Raw genomic sequence first — 19,590 nt, 5'->3', positions numbered from 1 at the left:
AAAGGCTGTATATATACATGGGGGAATATAAAGTTTCTCAGACTTGGCAAAGAGCACTGAAGCTACTCTGGATGTTTGTGGTGGTCTGAATCTATACTAACACGATTCATGTTGGTTTTTCCTTTAACTTATCTGTCGGGCTTTAGGTCAAACATCAAAAGGACTTTCTTCTCATTCTACAAATATTTCAACCCTAAACAAAAATGTGTCCTACTCATCCACTGACTTTAATGTATTTCCTGCTATGCCTTGATTTTGTCTTGCCCATATAGCCATCAATAAATCACTGAAAACAGTTTTAATCACATTTAATATATTGTAAACAAAATACAATCATTGAAAAGTGAGTGATAATAAATTAAGCCTGTCAGTCAGATGCCAAAATACAGATTTGACTTCTTCATAAGGACACTTAAAGTAATACAACCAGTGTATTTGTTTCATTATCAAAATCAAATTCTCAAAATTAGAAGCAGTATGAAAACATCATTATCACTCAATCAGAGTTTACTTTTAATTTCTTCACCAGTGCTTCTCACCATGAGGCCGAGCAGAGCACAGAGGGGGAATTTGTCCAGGCAGCAGACCAGAATGTGCGAGCTTATTACTTCTAGTAGCAAACACAGAAACAAACAACAATCACATGGAAAAAAAAATTCTCAACATTTATACCAACAGGATCAATGTTAGGAAGACTCTGCATGTCTCTGATTAGTGAGACAGCTCCCTGGAGTCATAGTCCTCTATAAATTTCTCCATGCCTTCCAAACAGCGCTTGCCGATGTCCCTGAGGTTCTCTTGCAGTGCGGCCTGGATGGGGCGCTCCAGGGCCGGATCCTTTGCTATCAGCATCTTTGCCACAAGGCCAAACATTTCACATTCCTGATAGTACACCTGCAAGACACACACACACACACACACACACACACACACACACACGGTTTTAGGGCAAATGGGATGAAGGGGTGACGAATGAGAGGGAGCAGGAGAGCAGACAAACCGAAGAAGTGTTAAAGGGAAAAGAAGAGAGCACGACAAATGAGCTGAGTGAGAAGCCTTGTCACCCATCTCCAATTACCACTGAATGGATTAACAATCCGCCGAGACGCTCACATGCAAACTGTTCACAAGTATTGTGTGTGCCTGTATCAGAGTTTTGTGGACATTTTTGCATCAGCTACCTGTTGCCAGACTGAATCTCCTCGCTATGCCTCTATAATCCTGCAACCATGGAGATATGAAAAGCAAGAGGCCATCTTTTTCCGTCAAGTGGGTGGAAGCACACACATACACACGCATACACTCTCTTGCACAAACACACTGCCAATGAGCAGAGCCTCATGTGATGTCTGTCACATTGAAGACAGCATTAAAGCACGTGTCGGAGCCTCTTGTGAGACAGGTGAGCTGACAAACAGCCTCATTTTTGTGCCCAATTAGAAAACTAAAAAACCATCAGTCACGTCAAACAATGAATAAGACCTTCTCTGTCGGGCTCGGCAAAGTGAAGACAATAATGACACTCGGGCTGCCTCAGGCTCAGCATTTCAAAATTAATGTTTAGACGACAGAAAACAAATCTTTTTTTCTTGTCTCCTGTCTCCCAGTGCTTTCCAAGATCTTTTCCTCTGTCACTCTCTCTAATCCCAGCTTCTCTTATCTCCCCTCTTCCTCTATCCATTTATGACTAACCCGTCTCCCAAGGTGTGTATTTATGTAATGACACTCCTCTACCTCATCTATCTCCCTCCTCTTCTGTTGGATGGCTCTGTCTCGTGTCGCTGTCTGGCTCACAGTTGAAGGGAGCTCCCTGTCTCTGCTCCGTTCTCTTTCTTTGCTCTTGGTCCCCTTGTGGTCTCTCTCCCTGCTTTGGTTCCTGTCGCTCTGACAAACCTGCAACATAAAAACCAGATCAGAGTTGAACTGTAGTAATCAGACAGTTGGCCAAAAACATGGGTGCAAACACTGATGATGACTGAGCTGCTAATGACCAGAAGATGACTAAAACGAAGTTCCACATGTCAGCTTGTAACACTGCGGAGGGTGACTTAGAAATCCAAAATTTGTTTGGACTGCACATGTAATAAATAACAAGATATTAAAGCTTCAGTGTGTAGGACTTAGGGGTATATATTGAAATAAATGGAATGTAATATGATAAGTATGTTTTCTTCAGTGTATAATCGCCTGATACTGTTGTGTTTTTGTTACCTTAGAATGAGTCGTTTATACATGGGGAGCAGGTCCTCGTCGACAGAGTCCACCATGTTACACCACCATATTTCAACAGTAGCCCAGACTGAACAAACCAAACACCGGCTCTAGATAAAGCCATTTGTGATTTTGCGCCTTCTCATTGGCCACCGTAGTTAGCAGCCCCTCAACAACAAAAGTGGCAGAAAAACACAGATTTCTCAACATGAAAATTTATTTACTGTATTTACCGATTTAAATCACCAGGTTTGTTTGTTTTGGAGAGGAAGAGGCCTCTGCAGATAATTCAACTCATGGTAAAAACCCTCCTAAACATCAGAGAAAAGGGTGAGCACACATTAGCAGGTGCTGGGCTAGCGGCCCATCTGTATTGAGCGGAACAGTGTATGAGAAACGTTGATTTGTAACGTGAGACTGATTTATTCATATTTTCACTGGTTTAAATCACCTGGTCTGTTTGAATTGGAGAGGTACTTTAAAAAAATCTCCTGAACACTAAATACTAAAGAAATCCCAACAGGAAGTTGATGCTTGGCACATGGGAGAGGTCTCAGCTGGTTGCAATCTGCAATCCTTACTGCTAAAAGACACTGAATCCTATGAATCCTGCACACTGCTCATTTAAAATGCAGTAACTCTTAATTAAAACTACTGTGATCAGTATTGTTATATAAACGTAGATCAAATGTGAGCATGTAATGTGACAGTGATCACTCATCCGCCTTTTCCGCCAACATGGAAAAGGCTCTGTTCTAGTTTCTACATTTAACTATAAATTATTTTGGGAAAGTCAACCAAAAGTAAATTGGTTCAGAACCCAAAAAAGTTGGTTAACAGGTAAAACGATGATGACATCAGTGGGCGTGTCATATGCTACAGGTTGGAAAGAGAGGACAGAGCCTTGGATGTAACAGTCCTCTGCATCTTCTTATCATTAAAGCTCCGGTGTGGAGGGTTTAGTGACATCTAGTGGTGACTTTGCAAATCCCAACCTACTGAAACTTCTCCATGTGCCAAACATGAAGGAGACCTTCAGTGGCCATTGAAAAACTGTGAATGTCCCTATCTGGAGCCAGTGTTTGGTTTGTCCATTCTGGGCTACTGTAGAAAGAACATGGCGGACTGCGTGAAAGAGGACCCACTCTGCATGTAGATATAATTGGTTTATCTTTAAGGTAATGAAAACAATTCCTATTTTAGGGCGATTATACACACTATATAGACATAAATGTGAATATAACATTTCATTTCTGCCAACGTATCCCCCTAAATCCTACTCTGGACCTTTAAAAGTTGGGTCATGCTTGTTTTTTAATATCTATAATAACACAACAAAAGCTCACAGGTACTCAATGCCGTCAGCCATCTTGCTGCTACTGTTTACTTCTGTTGTGCTTGTGCAACGCCCTAAGTCGATTTCATATCCTTGATTAAAATGGTTCCACTAAAAACTAGTGGAAACGCAAGCTAGTAAATGGCACTAGGGTTCAAAGAACGCTTAACAGAACCAGTTTAAGAACCAGAGCTAATTTGGTTGAAAAGGGGTATCATTGTTGACAGAGAATTATCACGCGACTGCAGTTCCTCTCAGTTCTACGGAGCATTTACCATCTTTCAGCACATTGTTTTGGTTTTACCTCACAAAACTTAATTGTTTTTGTTGTGCTGTTTTCAGTTTTTCTGCTTTTGGTGAAAAAGCTCTACAAATCCACTGTACACTACCAGCCCCAGCGGAGATACACAGTTACTCCAAATGAATGCTAATGTTGTTCTGTGTCTGCTGGATCAGTAAATAGGAGACAGTTCGCCATATTAACATAAAAGGTGATAATACATTTGTGTTGTGTTAACAGTTTGTTCCCGCTGCCTTAAAAAACACTTAATGCAGATTAAATGCCTCTTTTAGCCACTCACTTTCTAATAAGCATCAAGTCTGCAGTTACAAATGTTAAATCATTCATAAAGGGGTAGGCCTGTAGTTTTCTTACTTTCTAAATAGCCATCAATATGAAATAAAGAGATGGCTAAGAAGACAGAAGGTTAATGACAGAGAGGGATGTCTCACAACCTGGCAACCCAAAAGCTGTTTTGACTTGCGACTGATAAATGCTGAACATAAATGTGTTGTATGATCTTATCGTGGTGATGCTTTGATGATTCCGGATGATTTGACCTAATAAATCATACTGAACAATATTCATCATTGTAACTGTTGTGTTAACAGACACAATGAGTTTATGTGTTAATGAAATGAAGCATGTAGACACACTAAGATGACATGCTAAGAAGATTTACTTGTTGTTAGTCCTAGTATTAAAAGGCCTGTTAATAACACAGATTGTAGCTTAAGGTAAGCCCGTTGTCAGCAGCTCACATTTATTAGCTCTGATTAGAATATTGGAAATCTGAAATGAGCGAGTCACTCTCTGGTTTCTCTTCGTCTCTTCACTTTAACTTCACTGCAGCAGCGACCAGCGGTGATTCATCATGTGCTGCTCCTCGCTGTGTTTAGGTCAGCCAAGAAATTTATGCGATCATTTGATTTCAGCCCTTTTCTGCAGCACCTGGGCTGTTTGCTTTATAGCCAAGTCATTCTCTGCTGTGAGCTCATGTCCAATCAACAAACAAAAACACCATCCATATGAATATATATATAATTCGTCGCAAGTTGATCTACAGAGAAATATTCTCTTGACTATTTAGTTAATTGATTAATTCAATTTTCAAACAATAACACCAAATATTTTCTGGTTCCAGTTTGTCCAATGTGTGAATTGGCTGCTATTTTCCGTTTCATTTCCCTGTTAACTGAATATCTTTAGGGCTGTTTGAATGAACAAAACAAGACATTTGAAAATTTTGATGGGCATTTTTCAGCATTTCTTGACATTTCAATTATTCATCAAATTTATATGAACACTTGGGATTCTAGCTTTGAGCTAAAACAGATCCAAACAAACAAATAAATAAAATCAGCAGAGTAATCGATAATGAAAACAATCATTCTTATTTCTGCCATGTTTTAACAGGTTGTACATTTCACATGACAAAAAATGCATTTCGTCCTGATCACTTTTACATTCCAAATTTTAAATTTACTAATTAGGATGAAATAGTAAAAGGCTCTTGTAAACATGGATGGATTACTAGACTGGACAACAAGGCAGAGGCCCAGGCCTTCACCTTCAAAATGTCACTCAAATTAACATATGACGACCAGGGAAAGACACAAAAAGACAGAGATACAAAGCAACTGCAAAGAGACACAAAATAACTACAAAGCAACACCAAAGACCAAAAAAGACACAAAATTACACAAAAGAGACACAAAAAGATGCAAAGGAACTGCAGAGAGACAACCACAAAAGCCACAAAAATGGACAAAACAACCACAAGGAGACACAGACCAATTACAAATGACTACAAAGAGACACAAAAGACCTAAAATGAGACAAACTGACCTCAAAGAAGCACAAAAAGATCACAAAGAGATGCAAAGGAACTGCAGAGACACAAAATAATCACAAAAATGGGCAAAACAACCACAATGAGACACAAAACAACTACAGAGACACAAAATGACTACAAAGTAACACCAAACACAACCCCCCCCCCCCCACACACAAAATTACCTCAAAGGGACACAAAAAGATGCAAAGGAACTGCAGAGAGACACAAAATAACTACAAAAATGGACAAAACAACCACAAGGAGACACAGACCAATTACAAATGACTACAAAGAGACACAAAAAGATCACAAAGAGATGCAAAGGAACTGCAGCGACAAAACAACCACAAAAATGAACAAAACAACCGCAAGGAGACACAAAATGACAAAAATACCTCAAAAGGGACACAAAAAGGACAAAAAGACACACAAAATTACCTCAGAGACACAAAAAGGACAAAAGGACACACAAAATTACCTCAAAGAGACACAAAAAGGACAAAAGGACACACAAAATTACATCAAAAAGACACAAAAATGACACACAAAATTACATCAAAAAGGACACAAAAAGGACACAAGGACACACAAAATTACCTCAAAGAGACACAGAATAACCTCAAAAAGGACACAAAAAGGACACACAAAAATTACCTCAAGAGGGACACAAAAAGGACACAAAATTACCTCAAAAAGACACAAAAAGGACAAAAGGACACACAAAATTACCTCAGAGACACGTAGTAACCTGAAAGAGATACGAAAAACTACAAAAGGACACAAAGCAACCACAAAAAGACACAAAAATACCACAAAGAGACACAAAAGACCAAAAAAAGACACAAAATTACCTCAAAGAGTTGCAAAAGAAATGCACAGAGATACAAAACTACAAAAAAACACTCAAAATCAGCTCACAGAGACACACAATGATCTGAAGAGACCCAAACAACTACAAAGAGACACAAAACTACCACAAAGTCTGTGTGTCTTGCTCCTATGTAGCAGAGGCAGTGGGGTCCTGCATATCTGTGCCCAGGGGCCCATTGTCTCACAATCTGCCCATGCTTATAAATCACAATAACAGCTTCAGACTGTGCTGCCCTACATCAAATCGATATTTTGGAAAGAAAAAATATGAAAGTATATTAGGTCATTTTTAGGGAATTGGTGGACCACTAGATTTTTCCACATTTCTTAACGAAATGGAAAAGCAGGAGGGGGAGAAGCAGAGCAGGTTTTCTGCTTGAACTTACAATGAACTGTGTGTCCTTGTCTCTGCTGGAAGTCGATCTGGATACGAAAGGTCTGGTAGCTAGAAAACACACAATCAACACAACATGAGAATATTATCATGCTTTCTATTTACTGTGCCTATGAGCACCTACAGCACGTGGAGGTGTTTCTTTAGACCATCACTGACGTTTAAAGCCTCAGAATCATTTTCTATTTCTCTCCAGCCTCCTGTTACAAACATGAAAAGTGTTGTTTACAAGTATCTGGATGAAAATCAATACATCTTTAAAGGAAATCTGCTGATATTTGGGAATTTCGCCTTGTAATATAAGACTGCAGTATTCCTGCGTGAAGCAATAGTTTTGTCATGGCTCATTATATACTGCTGGCTGGTCTCTCCCTCTTTCTCTCTCTCACTCTCATATACACACACAAATCAGCGATGAGTCACCATCATCGCACCATCACTCAGGCACACAAAAAACCTGTTCCACACTCACACATACACAAACACACACCTCCACAGTGCTGCAGTGTGCGCACAGATACAGTGCCTGGGTGCAAGAGAAGATAAAAACATACAGTACCAACAGCTCAGTCGTTAAAAACAACACAACATGCCACTTTATACCAGGAAAAGATCAACAAAAACATTCAGAGTTTCTGTTAAAATCAAGGAAACACGATCGTAACAAATTCTAACAGCTCCTGTTTACTTCAGGACTCCCACTGACAAATGATGAGGTCATTCTCAAGTATCTGATAAATCTACCTGGAACTAAATTACACAGTTTACATACTGAGACATACACTGAATAGTGCATGGACTGGTACATCACGTCACTACATAATCCATCTATTGATAAAGCTCCTTAGTGGTCAGCATTATGTAACACTGGTTTGTTGCTACCAGAGTGTGACTACCTACCAACCACCAGATACCACGATGAGCAAATGCCCTCCAAATATTTGTAATACAAAGTGTTCATGAAAATGTGCATGTGTGCGCCTCTGCTTGCTTATACTGCCACCCAATGGGTATTTAACGAAGTGCAGGAAGATGCTGGAAAGCTTGCAACAACAGCAATAACTGAGTTATTTTACTACGTTACTTTAATAACTGAGGGTTATTTAAGTAACTCTATGACCACTCATTAACACAAGTAACTTATCAGCCAATCACGTGGCAGCAACTCAATGCATTTAGGCATGTAGACATGGTCAAGATGACCTGCTGAAGTTCAAACTGAGCATCAGAATGAAGAAGAAAGGTGATTTATGTGACTTCAAACCTGGCATGGTTGTTGGTGCCAGACGGGCTGGTCTGAGTATTTCAGAAACTGCTGACCTGCTGGGATTTTCACACACAACCATCTCTAGGGTTTACAGAGGATGGTCCCAAAAAGAGAAAATATCCAGTGAGCATTTGATGCCAGAGGTCAAAGGAGAATGGCCAGACTGGTTCAAGATGATAGAAAGGCAACAGCAACTCAAATAACCACTGGTCTGCAAAAGACCATCTCTGAACCAACAACACGTCGAACCTTGAAGCAGATGGGCTACAACAGCAGAAGACCACACCAGGTGCCACTCCTGTCAGCTAACAACAGGAAAGTGAGGCTACAATTCACACAGGCTCACCAAAACTGGACAATAGAAGATTGGAAAAACGTTGCCTGGTCTGATGAGTCTGGATTTCTGCTGCCACATTCAGATGGTAGGGTCAGAATTTGGTGTAAACAACACAATGTACCCATCTTCTGATGGCTTCTTCCAGCAGGATAACGCACCATGTCACAAAGCTCAAATCATCTCAAACTGGTTTCTTGAACATGACAAAGAGTTCACTGTACTCCATTGGCCTCCACAGTCACCAGATCTCAGTCCAATAGAGCACCTTTGGAGAGGAGGAGACCTGTACAGATTATACGGCTTCAGGTAAAAACCTCCTGAATAATGAATGCTGAAGAAATTCCAACCAGGAGACACTGACTGCAATGACAGCATTGCTCTTTTGTTACTGTTTAGGTTGCGAGACACCAAGTGGCAAAAACTTCCTTCATGTACATTTAAAGCTCATGAATTACATGTTTAAGCTTGTTCCTTTACAAGTGCAAAGACAGTAAGTATACAGGGGGTTACGTGCCAGACTATTTCTTGGCAGGGTGAAGTCGCTTCCTGGAGTCTCTGGTGGTTGTCTGGCACCTCCGCTCCTCTGGGAAGGCTTTCCGCAAGATTTGGGAACCTGGCTGTTGGGATTTGCTCCCGTTTAGCTGCAAGAGCAGTGGGTGGAAAAATAATGAAGCCAGTCCAGCTGACAGTCAGTGCACTGATGGCACACTAATGGTAAAGTCTTCTTAACACACAGCTGGACCAAAGCAACTCTTATCAGTCATCTTTACTATTACATCTCTAACCTGTGTGTGGATAGTGTTGTGGGTAAGTGGTACACCAGACCTGTTCAGTTAGCAGCCTGTGGGCCACATCTGGCCCAGAAGCAACCTCAAAGTGACCAAGCATACATAAATATGACACACCGGTATAACAAAATATGTGAACTACATAGAGTGTGTGGAAGTAGCTAACAGTGGAGCCATCTTGATTCCTTCTCATCTCTGCTGAGTTACACACGTACAGTCCCGCTCAGGCAGGATGTGCAGTAGCTTTTTGAAACACCTGGACTGCGGTCGAATAGTCGAAAAATGCGTCCTATGTGTTTACCTAAACACTTCTGTTTGACCTCGATGGAAAACGTCATGAGGTGAGCTGTGTGAGAGATACTGGTAGAAAGAGACAGGATGTGTTATCGGTTACTGTTATTACCACTCAATATGCTTCTGCACAGTGAAAGCTCTTTTATTCTGTGTCTGCACTCTGTGACGTGCCTGGATCTGACACAGAATTCACTTTCAAAAGTGAAACAAAAGATGTTGCTGTTTTTACTACATTTATTTGCATCTGTTCACCACAAGTCAAAAAACAGGTTTTGAATAGGCTGCTGAAAATGTCTGGCTCGTCTACATTTCCTGGTTTTAAAATCCAGCCCGTGTGAACTTGTAATTGAACCGCCCTGTAGTTGCCTATTTTGGTAGGGACTTCAATATAGCACCAAATCCCAACAACATTATCTCAAGACACTTTACATATAGATCAAGTCTAAATCATACTATTTACGAAGTACTATTAGTATTTCTGTCGTGCAGTTTTTCCACCAATAAATCTTCCTCACAGCAGACATTTCTGACATGTCACAGCAGGAAAAGCACAGGTGTCACTAATGACATTAACGATGGGAGTCAGCCATCACTAATTTCATTATTTACAGCTGTGCTTCTCCTGCTGTGACATGTCAAAAATGTCTGCTGTGAAAGTACCTGTCTATGTGCTCCTCCAGCTCTTTGGAGAAATCATAAGCCTTTATCTGATGTCTTACAGCAACAGTTTCATGCTCTTGTGTATAAGAACTGATGCTGTGAAAACCCGGCCTGTTGCATGTTGGTCCAACTGTAACTAACTGGATCGCTGTAACAATGGAGATTAAAATGATGATCTTACTTTGTCTTTAAACCAAAAGATGGACGTCTTCATACAACACTGGGGAAAATGGGCACAGTATATCAAAACATCTGAGACCTAAGGTGCGTTCTGAATCGCATACTTTTTCTGTTTACTTTTAGTAGGCACTGCAGCTGCCTTTAAAAAGTACGTACTGTTGCATGCAGTATGGACACAATCGGGACATTCTACTCCCTCATAACATTACAGGCTGCACTTTGACCCTCTCTGGCTTTTATATCTGTTCCCTTAGAGATAAAACAAACATCACTCACTGAATTCGCCAGAGACAGAGATCAACCCGGAGAGACCTGCTGTTGTTACTTTGCATTGTATGTTGTTCAACTTTAAAGTTACTGCACAGACTGTAGATTCTAACATATTATATGTGCGACAGTGAAATCACACCTGCAGTTCTCTGTCATTGTTATTTCTATAGTTATGTCCTGTTGTTTGTAATATTTATGATTATTTTGTTCACTTAAACAATCAATATCATCCATCATCCATCATCCATCATTGCGACCTCTGACAGCTGTCAATCAGCTGCCATCTGTATGTGGCTCAGTCGATGTGACTTATCGTCCCCTGTGCAGAGGACTGTGGGTAAGAATAGCCAGAAAAGCATGCTGGCTTGCATACTGCAAAAACAGACCAAATGTAGTAGAACATTGTGGTATTTTTGACATACTGCATTTGACATGCTATGTATTGGGACATACTAAATCTTTTTCTGGCATACTATATAGTATGGTAGTATGAGAATTGGAACGTACAGCTGATTTTGTTAAGATAATGAACTGAAGGAAGGAATTTAAGGAATTAACTTTTTTTTCCCCATTGTATCCTCTTAGGTGTCCAATTATCTAACTGTAACATGTGCAATTATGTGAGGCCAAATAGCTACAAGCATTGTTATTTATTTTTATTTTATTTTATTTTATTTCGTACTCGTACTCGTACTCGTACTCGTCGTCCTCCGCTTATCCGGGTCCGGGTCGCGGGGGCAGCAGCCTCAGCAAAGAAGCCCAGACAGTCCTCTCCCCAGCCACTTCCATCAGCTCTTCCGAGGGAACCCCGAGGCGTTCCCAGGCCAGCCGGGTGATGTAATCCCTCCAGCATGTCCTGGGGCGGCCCCGAGGTCTCCTCCCGGTTGAACATGCCCGAAACACCTCCCAAGGGAGGCGTCCGGAAGGCATCCTTACCAGATGCCCAAACCACCTCAACTGGCTCCTCTCGATGTGGAGAAGCAGCGGCTCTACTCCGAGTCCCTCCCGGATGTCCGAGCTCCTCACCCTATCTCTAAGCCCAGCAGCCCTGCGGAGGAAACTCATTTTGGCCACTTGTACTCGCGATCTCATTCTTTCGGTCACTACCCAGAGCTCGTGACCATAGGTGAAGGTTGGAACGTAGATCAACCGGTAAATCGAGAGTTTGGCTTTGTGGCTAAGCTCCCTCTTCACCACAATGGACCAGTTAAGCGCCTGCATCACTGCTGACACCGCCTCAATCCGCCTGTCAGTCTCCCGAGATACTCCTCCACCTGAGGCAGGACCTCCCCCCCCCGACCTTGAGAGGGCAATCCACCCTTTTACAGCTGAGGACCATGGCCTCAGACTTGGAGGTGCTGATTCTCATCCCAGCCGCTTCTTTATTTTATTTCATTTATTTTAATTTTGGTTTTAATTTCAATTTTAATTTATTTTATTTTGTTTCATTTTATTTTATTTTGCCTTTACCTCGACTCTCACACAGGCTCTCTTTTCAAGATATCACTTGAAAATGGAAAGAAATAGATTAAAAGTCTTAAAAAAACAACGCTGAGAGATTATTTTCGTGGTAGATTACTGCAACTTTCTGCACTCTTAGCTCTGAAAAACATTTTTTCACTGCTTGTTTATCCTTTTGTATTGACAAGTGTGTGTCTTTGCATTGACCGTGCATGTGACTCGAGGTGAAGGACGCCGATAAAAGATCTTGCACTGGGGCTTGTCAATACAAGCCGAAGGCGCTGAACATTAGTGAGGGTGTGCAGACAGTGCAAGTATAATGTCTAGCTGAGGCCATCAGATCCACTACCAGAGAAGTGGGATGGGTGGAGGTCAGAGCTCTGTGCAGGCAAGTTCTTTCATGTCCACCCTCAGGAGGACCACTGCCTTATGGAGCTCATTTTGTGCGCAGGGAGGAGTTGTCATATTGAAACAGGAACAGGACACTTTGTCTAAAGTATTGCTGTATGTCGTAGCATTAGGATTTCTTCAAACTGAGGCTAAGGAGCAGAGTCCAAAGCTTAAAAACATATTTTTGGTCCTACAGTGAACATTTTGTCAAAGTCTCTTCATAAATGCTCAGAAGGGATGAAAGGGTGTATTATTAGTTACTGCCGACATAAACTTACTGTTGGTTGATTTTGAAGGCGAACCTCCTTCAGAGCTCTCCCTCTGCTCGTACCGCTCCTTCTCTTTATCCCGTTCCCTGTCCTTATCCCGTTCCCTGTCCTTGTCCCGTTCCCTGTCCTTGTCCCGTTCTCTCTCCTTCAGTGCAATGTGGTGAAGTTTATGGTGGAAATGATCTTTCCGGTGGAAGTAACCCCGAGGGTTGAAGTGGTGGTACCTATGGTTGCTGAAGCCAGGTTTGTAGAACGAGTGGTCATCCCTTGGAAATCTGCATCATTTGAGAGGAAAGACAAATCTGCCAGAACAGTACTCAACTACGTTGCCAATATTTTGCAGTCAAGGAAAACAAAACACAAAGTGCTCCCTGTTCTCAGTCTTACCGAGGTCTGTAGAATCGCCCTCCAAACTTGGGTTTGTAAGAACTGGACAGCCATGCCCTCGGTCTGGATGGACTTCGCACTCTTCTGATCAGCCTCGTCTCATCCTGCATGGACGGGAGTAAAACAGTGTATCACACCATGGTACTTAACAAAAGAGAGCAGAACAATTGCACGGTCTGAAAAGGTCGTTTTGAGACGTGACATCTGAGAACAGGATGTACCTGAGTGGGAGACGCGGAGCTGTCAGTGGGCCTCTTGTCGACAGGCTCATCACTGTGCTCCCTGTGTCTCAACATGGAGCCCTGAGGAAATAAAGCGCCATGTTAATCACAGCTGTTGTGGTGCTGCGGTACAGGTAGAGTATAATTATTATAAGAGCCAACACAGATAGGTAATTAGAAAAATAACGAACTATTTTGGTGATCAATTAAATCTTTTTTTATCATTGTTTTATGTGACTGGAAACTCAGAGTTAACAGGGGGACTGTGATGGACGATTTTCACTCTTGCCCAGTTTCAGCTGGGAATAGAATAAACAGTTACAGAATATGAATGAAAGTATATTTTCATGGTAATACTTCTATACTTACACTTAAAGATCCCGTGTGTAAGATAGTGGCATCTAGCAGTGATGTTGCAAATCTGAAACTTGTGGCAAGCATATCCAGGTAGGTATAACTGCAGCTGAAGCAGCACTAGTTACATAAATGACTCTCCCACGGTACCTACACGTCAGTCCCAGAGGTGGTTGATGTTAGGGTTAGGGCAAAAGGAAGGGTTACATGAATCCAAATGTCCACCGTCTGGACTTGCGGACTGAGCCCTCTTGGGCTTCGTATGTACTGTGACAAGTTCACTGTCATCTCGTAAAGTCTGCTAGGGGCAGAGACCACAAGCCACTGACAGACAGCCCTCGAGACCGTTTTACTCATTGCCATAGCAACATTCCAGTGACGATTACAATCATGCACATGTCATATTCTGTCTGCTCGTCTGTTCCTGCAGATAACAAGATGTAAATCTCATGTACAAAGTTGTTTTCAGAGTGAACAAAAAACATCTCTGTATAACATACAGACTGCAGACATTCACATACTGAAATGATTGTGAATAAGGACCGAGCTATGACTAAATAAATCGGGTAGGCCTATTAGTCACATCAAAAGATCTTTTTTGTTGTTTTTCAGCCAATTTTCTAGCCTACATATTTAGCATTACACTGCGCAACCAATACGGTAGGCTGCAATAATACAATGCATTTTACTGACCCTCTATAGCCTGTATTTCTACATGTTTCTGTATCATGATGTTGCTGATTATTATTTCTGGCCTAAACAATTCAAGTATTGTTTTAATAGTGTATTTAACTGTTTTACATAGACATAAGTTCTGTCTTTTATAGTCAGCTATTGAAAAAGAATAATGTCACGTCCATATTGCAATGAATTGTGGGCAAGTCTGCAAGTGCGGTGAAGTTTGGACATTTGGATTCAGACTTTTGCTGTGTCTCAAATCGTGTACTTCTGTACTTACGCTTAATATTTTGAGTGCATAAGTGCGTTCACACTGAGAAGTATGGAAAAATGCAGTGCACTATGAGTAGGTGGATGGTGCACTCAAAACGGTCAAGAAGTTGAGTGTGGAACTATGGACACTTCTCGCCCTTAATAGTCGCCATCTTGGCTATGTAGCGGAAGGGGGGACCACTTTTCAAACTGGAAATGGTGGCCGAGGACTGTGCGACCGTGAACATCGCTACATGTGTTTTTTGCACTAAGCATCACTAAACTGTTGTCGGGTATAAGCTAGCAGTATGTTTATTGGGTTAGTTTAGCAGTCATGATTTGGTACCGCGAACGATAACGCAAATGCTAATGCTAGTTTGCAAACTAGCTAATTTGTGATCGTCATTTCCTATACATGCACAACAGCCGTGTTTGGTTTGAGACAACACTACCCTGTCGAAATTTGCACACTACACCAATAAGTACATAGTATACTGCATAGAAGTGTGCTAACGGAAGTATGTGATTTGAGACACAGCATTTGTCTTGTGCTAGTGATGGGCGTGGTTTGTACGGGCCTGTCCTGTACGCTACAAACTGAATGTGTCTGCAGATAAACATGTCTCAGCATGGAGGAGAACCACGGTGGCCAACACAAAGATGTGAATGGGCCTATGTAGAGCCAGTGTTTGGTTTTTACGTTCAAGGCTACTACAAAATATGCCAGATACAGCTGCAGCCATCTTGTGCTGGTGACGTCATTTGGAGCCAGAGTCTGCACATTAGCGACCTCTGCGGTGGAGGAGTTCCCACCCAAACACCTGTCCAACCATTGTGAGCAGCACCATTTTGTGCGAGCACACTGATTGGAACACACAGCTGTCAATTGTGCCTTCAAATCCGGGTTTTATAGAGTGCCGAAGTCACGCCCCTTCCGGTGAAGCTCATGGGACCTTAGATCAGAAAAAATATGAATGGCAGTGAATGAGAAGAGAAATATTATCTTTTGGTCCCATTTGAGTTGTGACATGAAATCCAAATATGTCGTTAATGAATTTAAAACATAAATTTTAAGGTCAAGAAAGTCATACTTTGTGGTAAAACTGTTGAGATATAAGCTTTTGAAAAAAAACGTAATTAGAAAAACTACACAGGAGGCGGTTGCGTATGTGACGTCATAGCTTTTGCTCACTTCCTGCAGCTTGGAGTGACTGCAACCTGGCACAAAACACACAGACATCTTCAACCATAAATCGATTAATCATAAAACAGTGGAATTTCAGCGGGGAGGCCAAGCTGCAGGAAGCGAGCGAAAGCTATGACGTCACATACGCGACCTCCTCCTGTGTACTCGAGTCTTGATAATTAAAAAGCTTATATCTCAACAGTTTTACCACAAAGTACGACTTTCTTGACCTTAACATTTATGTTTTAAAATCATTAACAACATATTTAGATTTCATGTCACAACTCAAACAGGAACAAAAGATAATATTACTCTCCACATTCACTGCCATTCATATTTTTTCCGATCTAAGGTCCCATGAGCTCTACCGGAAGGGGCGTGACTTCGGCACTGTATAGCATTAAATAACTACTGAAAACCAACCTTGTTAGAAAAACAAACACTTGAACAAACATCGGGATGATAAGAACTGCCATGAACAACAGAAAAATTTATTCAACGTGTACTTTGAGTTTATAGTTTGGCTCATGTCCTTTTTACTAAAATGGAGAAGGCGGGCTTTATGACCTGTACTGCAGCCAGCCACCAGGGGGCAATGGGGATGTTTTGGCTTCACTTTAAGGAGCTGTCATGTTCTCCATCTTTATTTACAGTATGACCTGCTTCATATGTAGATATAAACGACCCATTCTAAAGTAATGCGTAGGTGATTATGAACGATTATGAATAAATATACCATGTCTGCTAACAGATGCTGCTAAATCATACTGGACCTTTAAGTACAGTTAGGATGGCAGGGCTTTTACCACTTTTACATTTGAGTACTTCTTCCACCACTGTCCTACACTACACAAACACATGCTCTGTCTTGTGCATGAAACTGTGGTAAAATTAAATGTGTTAATAATACTCAGTGTGTTGGAAATAGTGTACAACAGCACACAGGACCAGCCATATCATTATATTAATGTGTGTGCGTGATGCTCAGTGGTGCCCTCATGTGACACTTTTCCACTTTCTGTGGTGTTCCTGTGGTTAATATACTCTGTCTTGTATTTGTACTGTGAGGCACTTCTTGGCGTCCTCGTCTGGCCCTTTGCTAATGATTCAGCTCTGTTCCGAGTGGCTGAAGGAGAGAGTAGATCTATTTGGTTACCACACTGTCTGTAAAGTACATGACGCACTTGAGACAACAGTCAGCACTGAGGCAGCTCTCCACTCCCGGAAATGATTTTTTTTTTACCTTGCTCTGCTGAGTGTCCTGTGGTCTTGCATGATCCATGTCGGTGTGTTTGCAGCTGTCTTTGATCTGTGAGGATGACATGCTGCCTTTATTTCTCTCTACAGACTCACTCCCCAAAAAACAGGAAGCGCGTGACCTGTTAAATCTCTTCGTTAAATCTGAGAAGTTAAAGATTCACGTCTGCCCCACCCCCTCGTGCTTTTGTATCTCACCGGGCTGTGCAGTGACAAGTTTGAAAGCTTTACCTTGTCGGTGAATGTCTCACATTGTCGCCACTCGACCTGCGTTCTCTCTGGTTTCCGCTGGAGAATAACACAACATGCTTTTAAGCCTACTTCCTTTTTCTGCCGCCGCCCAATCAGCTTCAGACACTGCGCTCATAAAAGCTTATCAAACCCGAAAACACTCGAGTTCTTTCTTCCTTCTGCTGAGAACACGCAGGCGCAGTGCACCTTATGGACTGTCACACCTGTTTACAGTATTACAATCAGACGCGTGACCTGATTTACATGAAGGTAGTGACACCAAATGATGGCGCACTTACACTGTGGGCAGATGGGTTAAAAGTTTTTAAAAATAAACCTTACTACCCTACCTTACTTTTCTTTCCTGTTTTTTATTAGTGAGTGCAAAGTACAGTACAAAAAAAAGTAGTTCCAGACTGCATACATGGGGGTAGATGGAGACAGGAATGTAGACAAGATGGGAAAAAACAGGGCAAAACAAAACAAACAAACAATAAACAAGCAACAGATAGCCAATAATGTGTTCTAGCTGTTATTGATGTGCAAACCAGTTGTTTTACTATACTATGGATGGTTACCTACATGTCTGCCCAGGTTGCCAAAATGACCTGGCCCAGAATCGGCCTGAACTTGGTATGCCTGATGAATAAGCCAGGCCAGGTGTGGTTGCCTAACTCAGGTGAGACTCGGCATGATTGACGCCCCAGAACCAAATCAGCTGGCCCAATTACGGCTGCTAACACTGCCAACGCTGAGGGCCGTTATCAGAAATGACCTGGCCCAGCAACGGCCCAGACTCGGCATGCTGTATAAGAAATGTCATGCCAATAAAGCTTATTGAGACTGATGAGAGAGTCAGCATGAATGATGCCCCAGATTTGAGCCAAATCAGCTGGCCGATTCCAGCTGCTGACAGCCCTCACTGGGGGCTATTATCAGAAATGACCTGGCCCAGCATCGGCCCAAACTCGGCGTGCCGGATGAAAATAGCTGGGCCACATAAAATGACAGAGCTAAAATAAAATTGATAGAATGACGTCAGTAATTCAAATAATTAGGTTGATAGTCGCCTACTGGTAGATTTAAAAACTGAAATATACATCTGACAGGTAGAGTGTGGATATAGTTCAATATATTCCCACTCTCCCATGTCATGCTGTGTTGTGCTACTCTGCCATGGTTTGTAGCAATACTTTTTGCTATGTAATGTTTAAAAGTTGTAAATATACAACAAATGCTGAGTACCCCCATACTGATCGACAAACCTGCAACATATGGGCAAAAAGAAAATAAGCTGGTCTTCCTCGTTGTCATTATGGACTCTACATAATGATGATTTTTCAGTTTTAAAAAATATGAACATAATTCTTGATGGAAGTGTTTTAATTAAATAGCAATGATTTAGCAAAAACGCAGGTGTTACGGATGTCCTAAGCATATGACTGGAGAAATGACACTTGGATTATACTGCATAAGTTGTGTGACAGTTTGTAAACTGGCCTTTTCTTCATAATTTCAACATAGCACAGGGTGAGATACTGATATACAAATGGTCATTTTGGGGGTGAAGCAGGGGCATAAATATAGACAGTGGAGGCAGTGGGGTTGCACTGGGGCCCATGGGGTGGACGGGCTGATTGCTGCCTGTGTTCACAGAAGAACTTATGTAAATCAACAATGGTACAATTTTCTATATGTGCCCTAAAAAAAGGCAAACCTATCTCCATCATGGTTTTCTGTTTTTGTAAAATAACATAAATCTACAACAAATTATATGCTTATTCTACATTAACTGTGAAAGACATAAATATCTATAAATTTTTTTTAGTTGAACTAATAAGTTCCTGTTTTCTCTTGTATTTTTTGTCATATAAAGATGATGATTGCTGAGTAACATGTATGTTGATGTTGCCCAGTATCAAGTCTTAATCATGTAATGAGACGATATGATCTACAGTAGCTAGTTCAGGTGCAAAGTCTCTCAAGACTGACAGATTTAGAAGGATGGGAAAAGTTTATTAAAGCTGAGGGGTGGTGGGGCGTCGGTGGCTTAGTGGGTAGAGCAGGTGCCCCATGCACAAGGCTGTTGCCGCAGCAGCCCGAGTTCCAAATCCAGCATGTGCCCCCCCCCCCCTGTCCTGTCCATTAAAGGCAAAATGCCCAAAAAAATTCTTGAAAAA

General features: G+C 41.6%; 1 protein-coding gene across 1 annotated transcript; it reads right to left on the bottom strand.

Moving 5' to 3' along the window:
- Window positions 1-292: 292 nt before the first annotated feature.
- Window positions 293-17,606, bottom strand: LOC117257676 (uncharacterized). Its single transcript, XM_033627941.2, has 8 exons — window positions 17,411-17,606; window positions 17,166-17,231; window positions 13,453-13,533; window positions 13,232-13,335; window positions 12,854-13,119; window positions 6,921-6,979; window positions 1,735-1,893; window positions 293-894 (listed from the first exon to the last, which is right to left on the bottom strand). The coding sequence occupies exons 2-8, from the start codon at window positions 17,202-17,204 to the stop codon at window positions 712-714; spliced, it is 891 nt and encodes a 296-aa protein (XP_033483832.1). The 5' UTR covers window positions 17,205-17,231; window positions 17,411-17,606; the 3' UTR covers window positions 293-711.
- Between the last annotated feature and the right edge of the window lie 1,984 nt (window positions 17,607-19,590).

The sequence above is a fragment of the Epinephelus lanceolatus genome, chromosome 8 (genome assembly GCF_041903045.1).
Source record: "Epinephelus lanceolatus isolate andai-2023 chromosome 8, ASM4190304v1, whole genome shotgun sequence".
Classification (NCBI taxonomy): Eukaryota; Metazoa; Chordata; class Actinopteri; order Perciformes; family Serranidae; genus Epinephelus; species Epinephelus lanceolatus.
Note: the sequence above shows the minus strand (reverse complement) of the source record. Positions and strands in the feature narration are given on the sequence as shown.

Coding starts and splice junctions, on each gene's coding strand:
- LOC117257676 (XM_033627941.2), bottom strand. CDS start 17,204: ATGGATCATGCAAGACCACAGGACACTCAGCAGAGCAAG. Junction 6,980..12,853: donor GCCTTCAAAATCAACCAACA/GTAAGTTTATGT, acceptor TGTGTTTTCTAG/CTACCAGACCTTTCGTATCC. Junction 895..1,734: donor AGAGGAGGGAGATAGATGAG/GTAGAGGAGTGT, acceptor TGTGTCTTGCAG/GTGTACTATCAGGAATGTGA.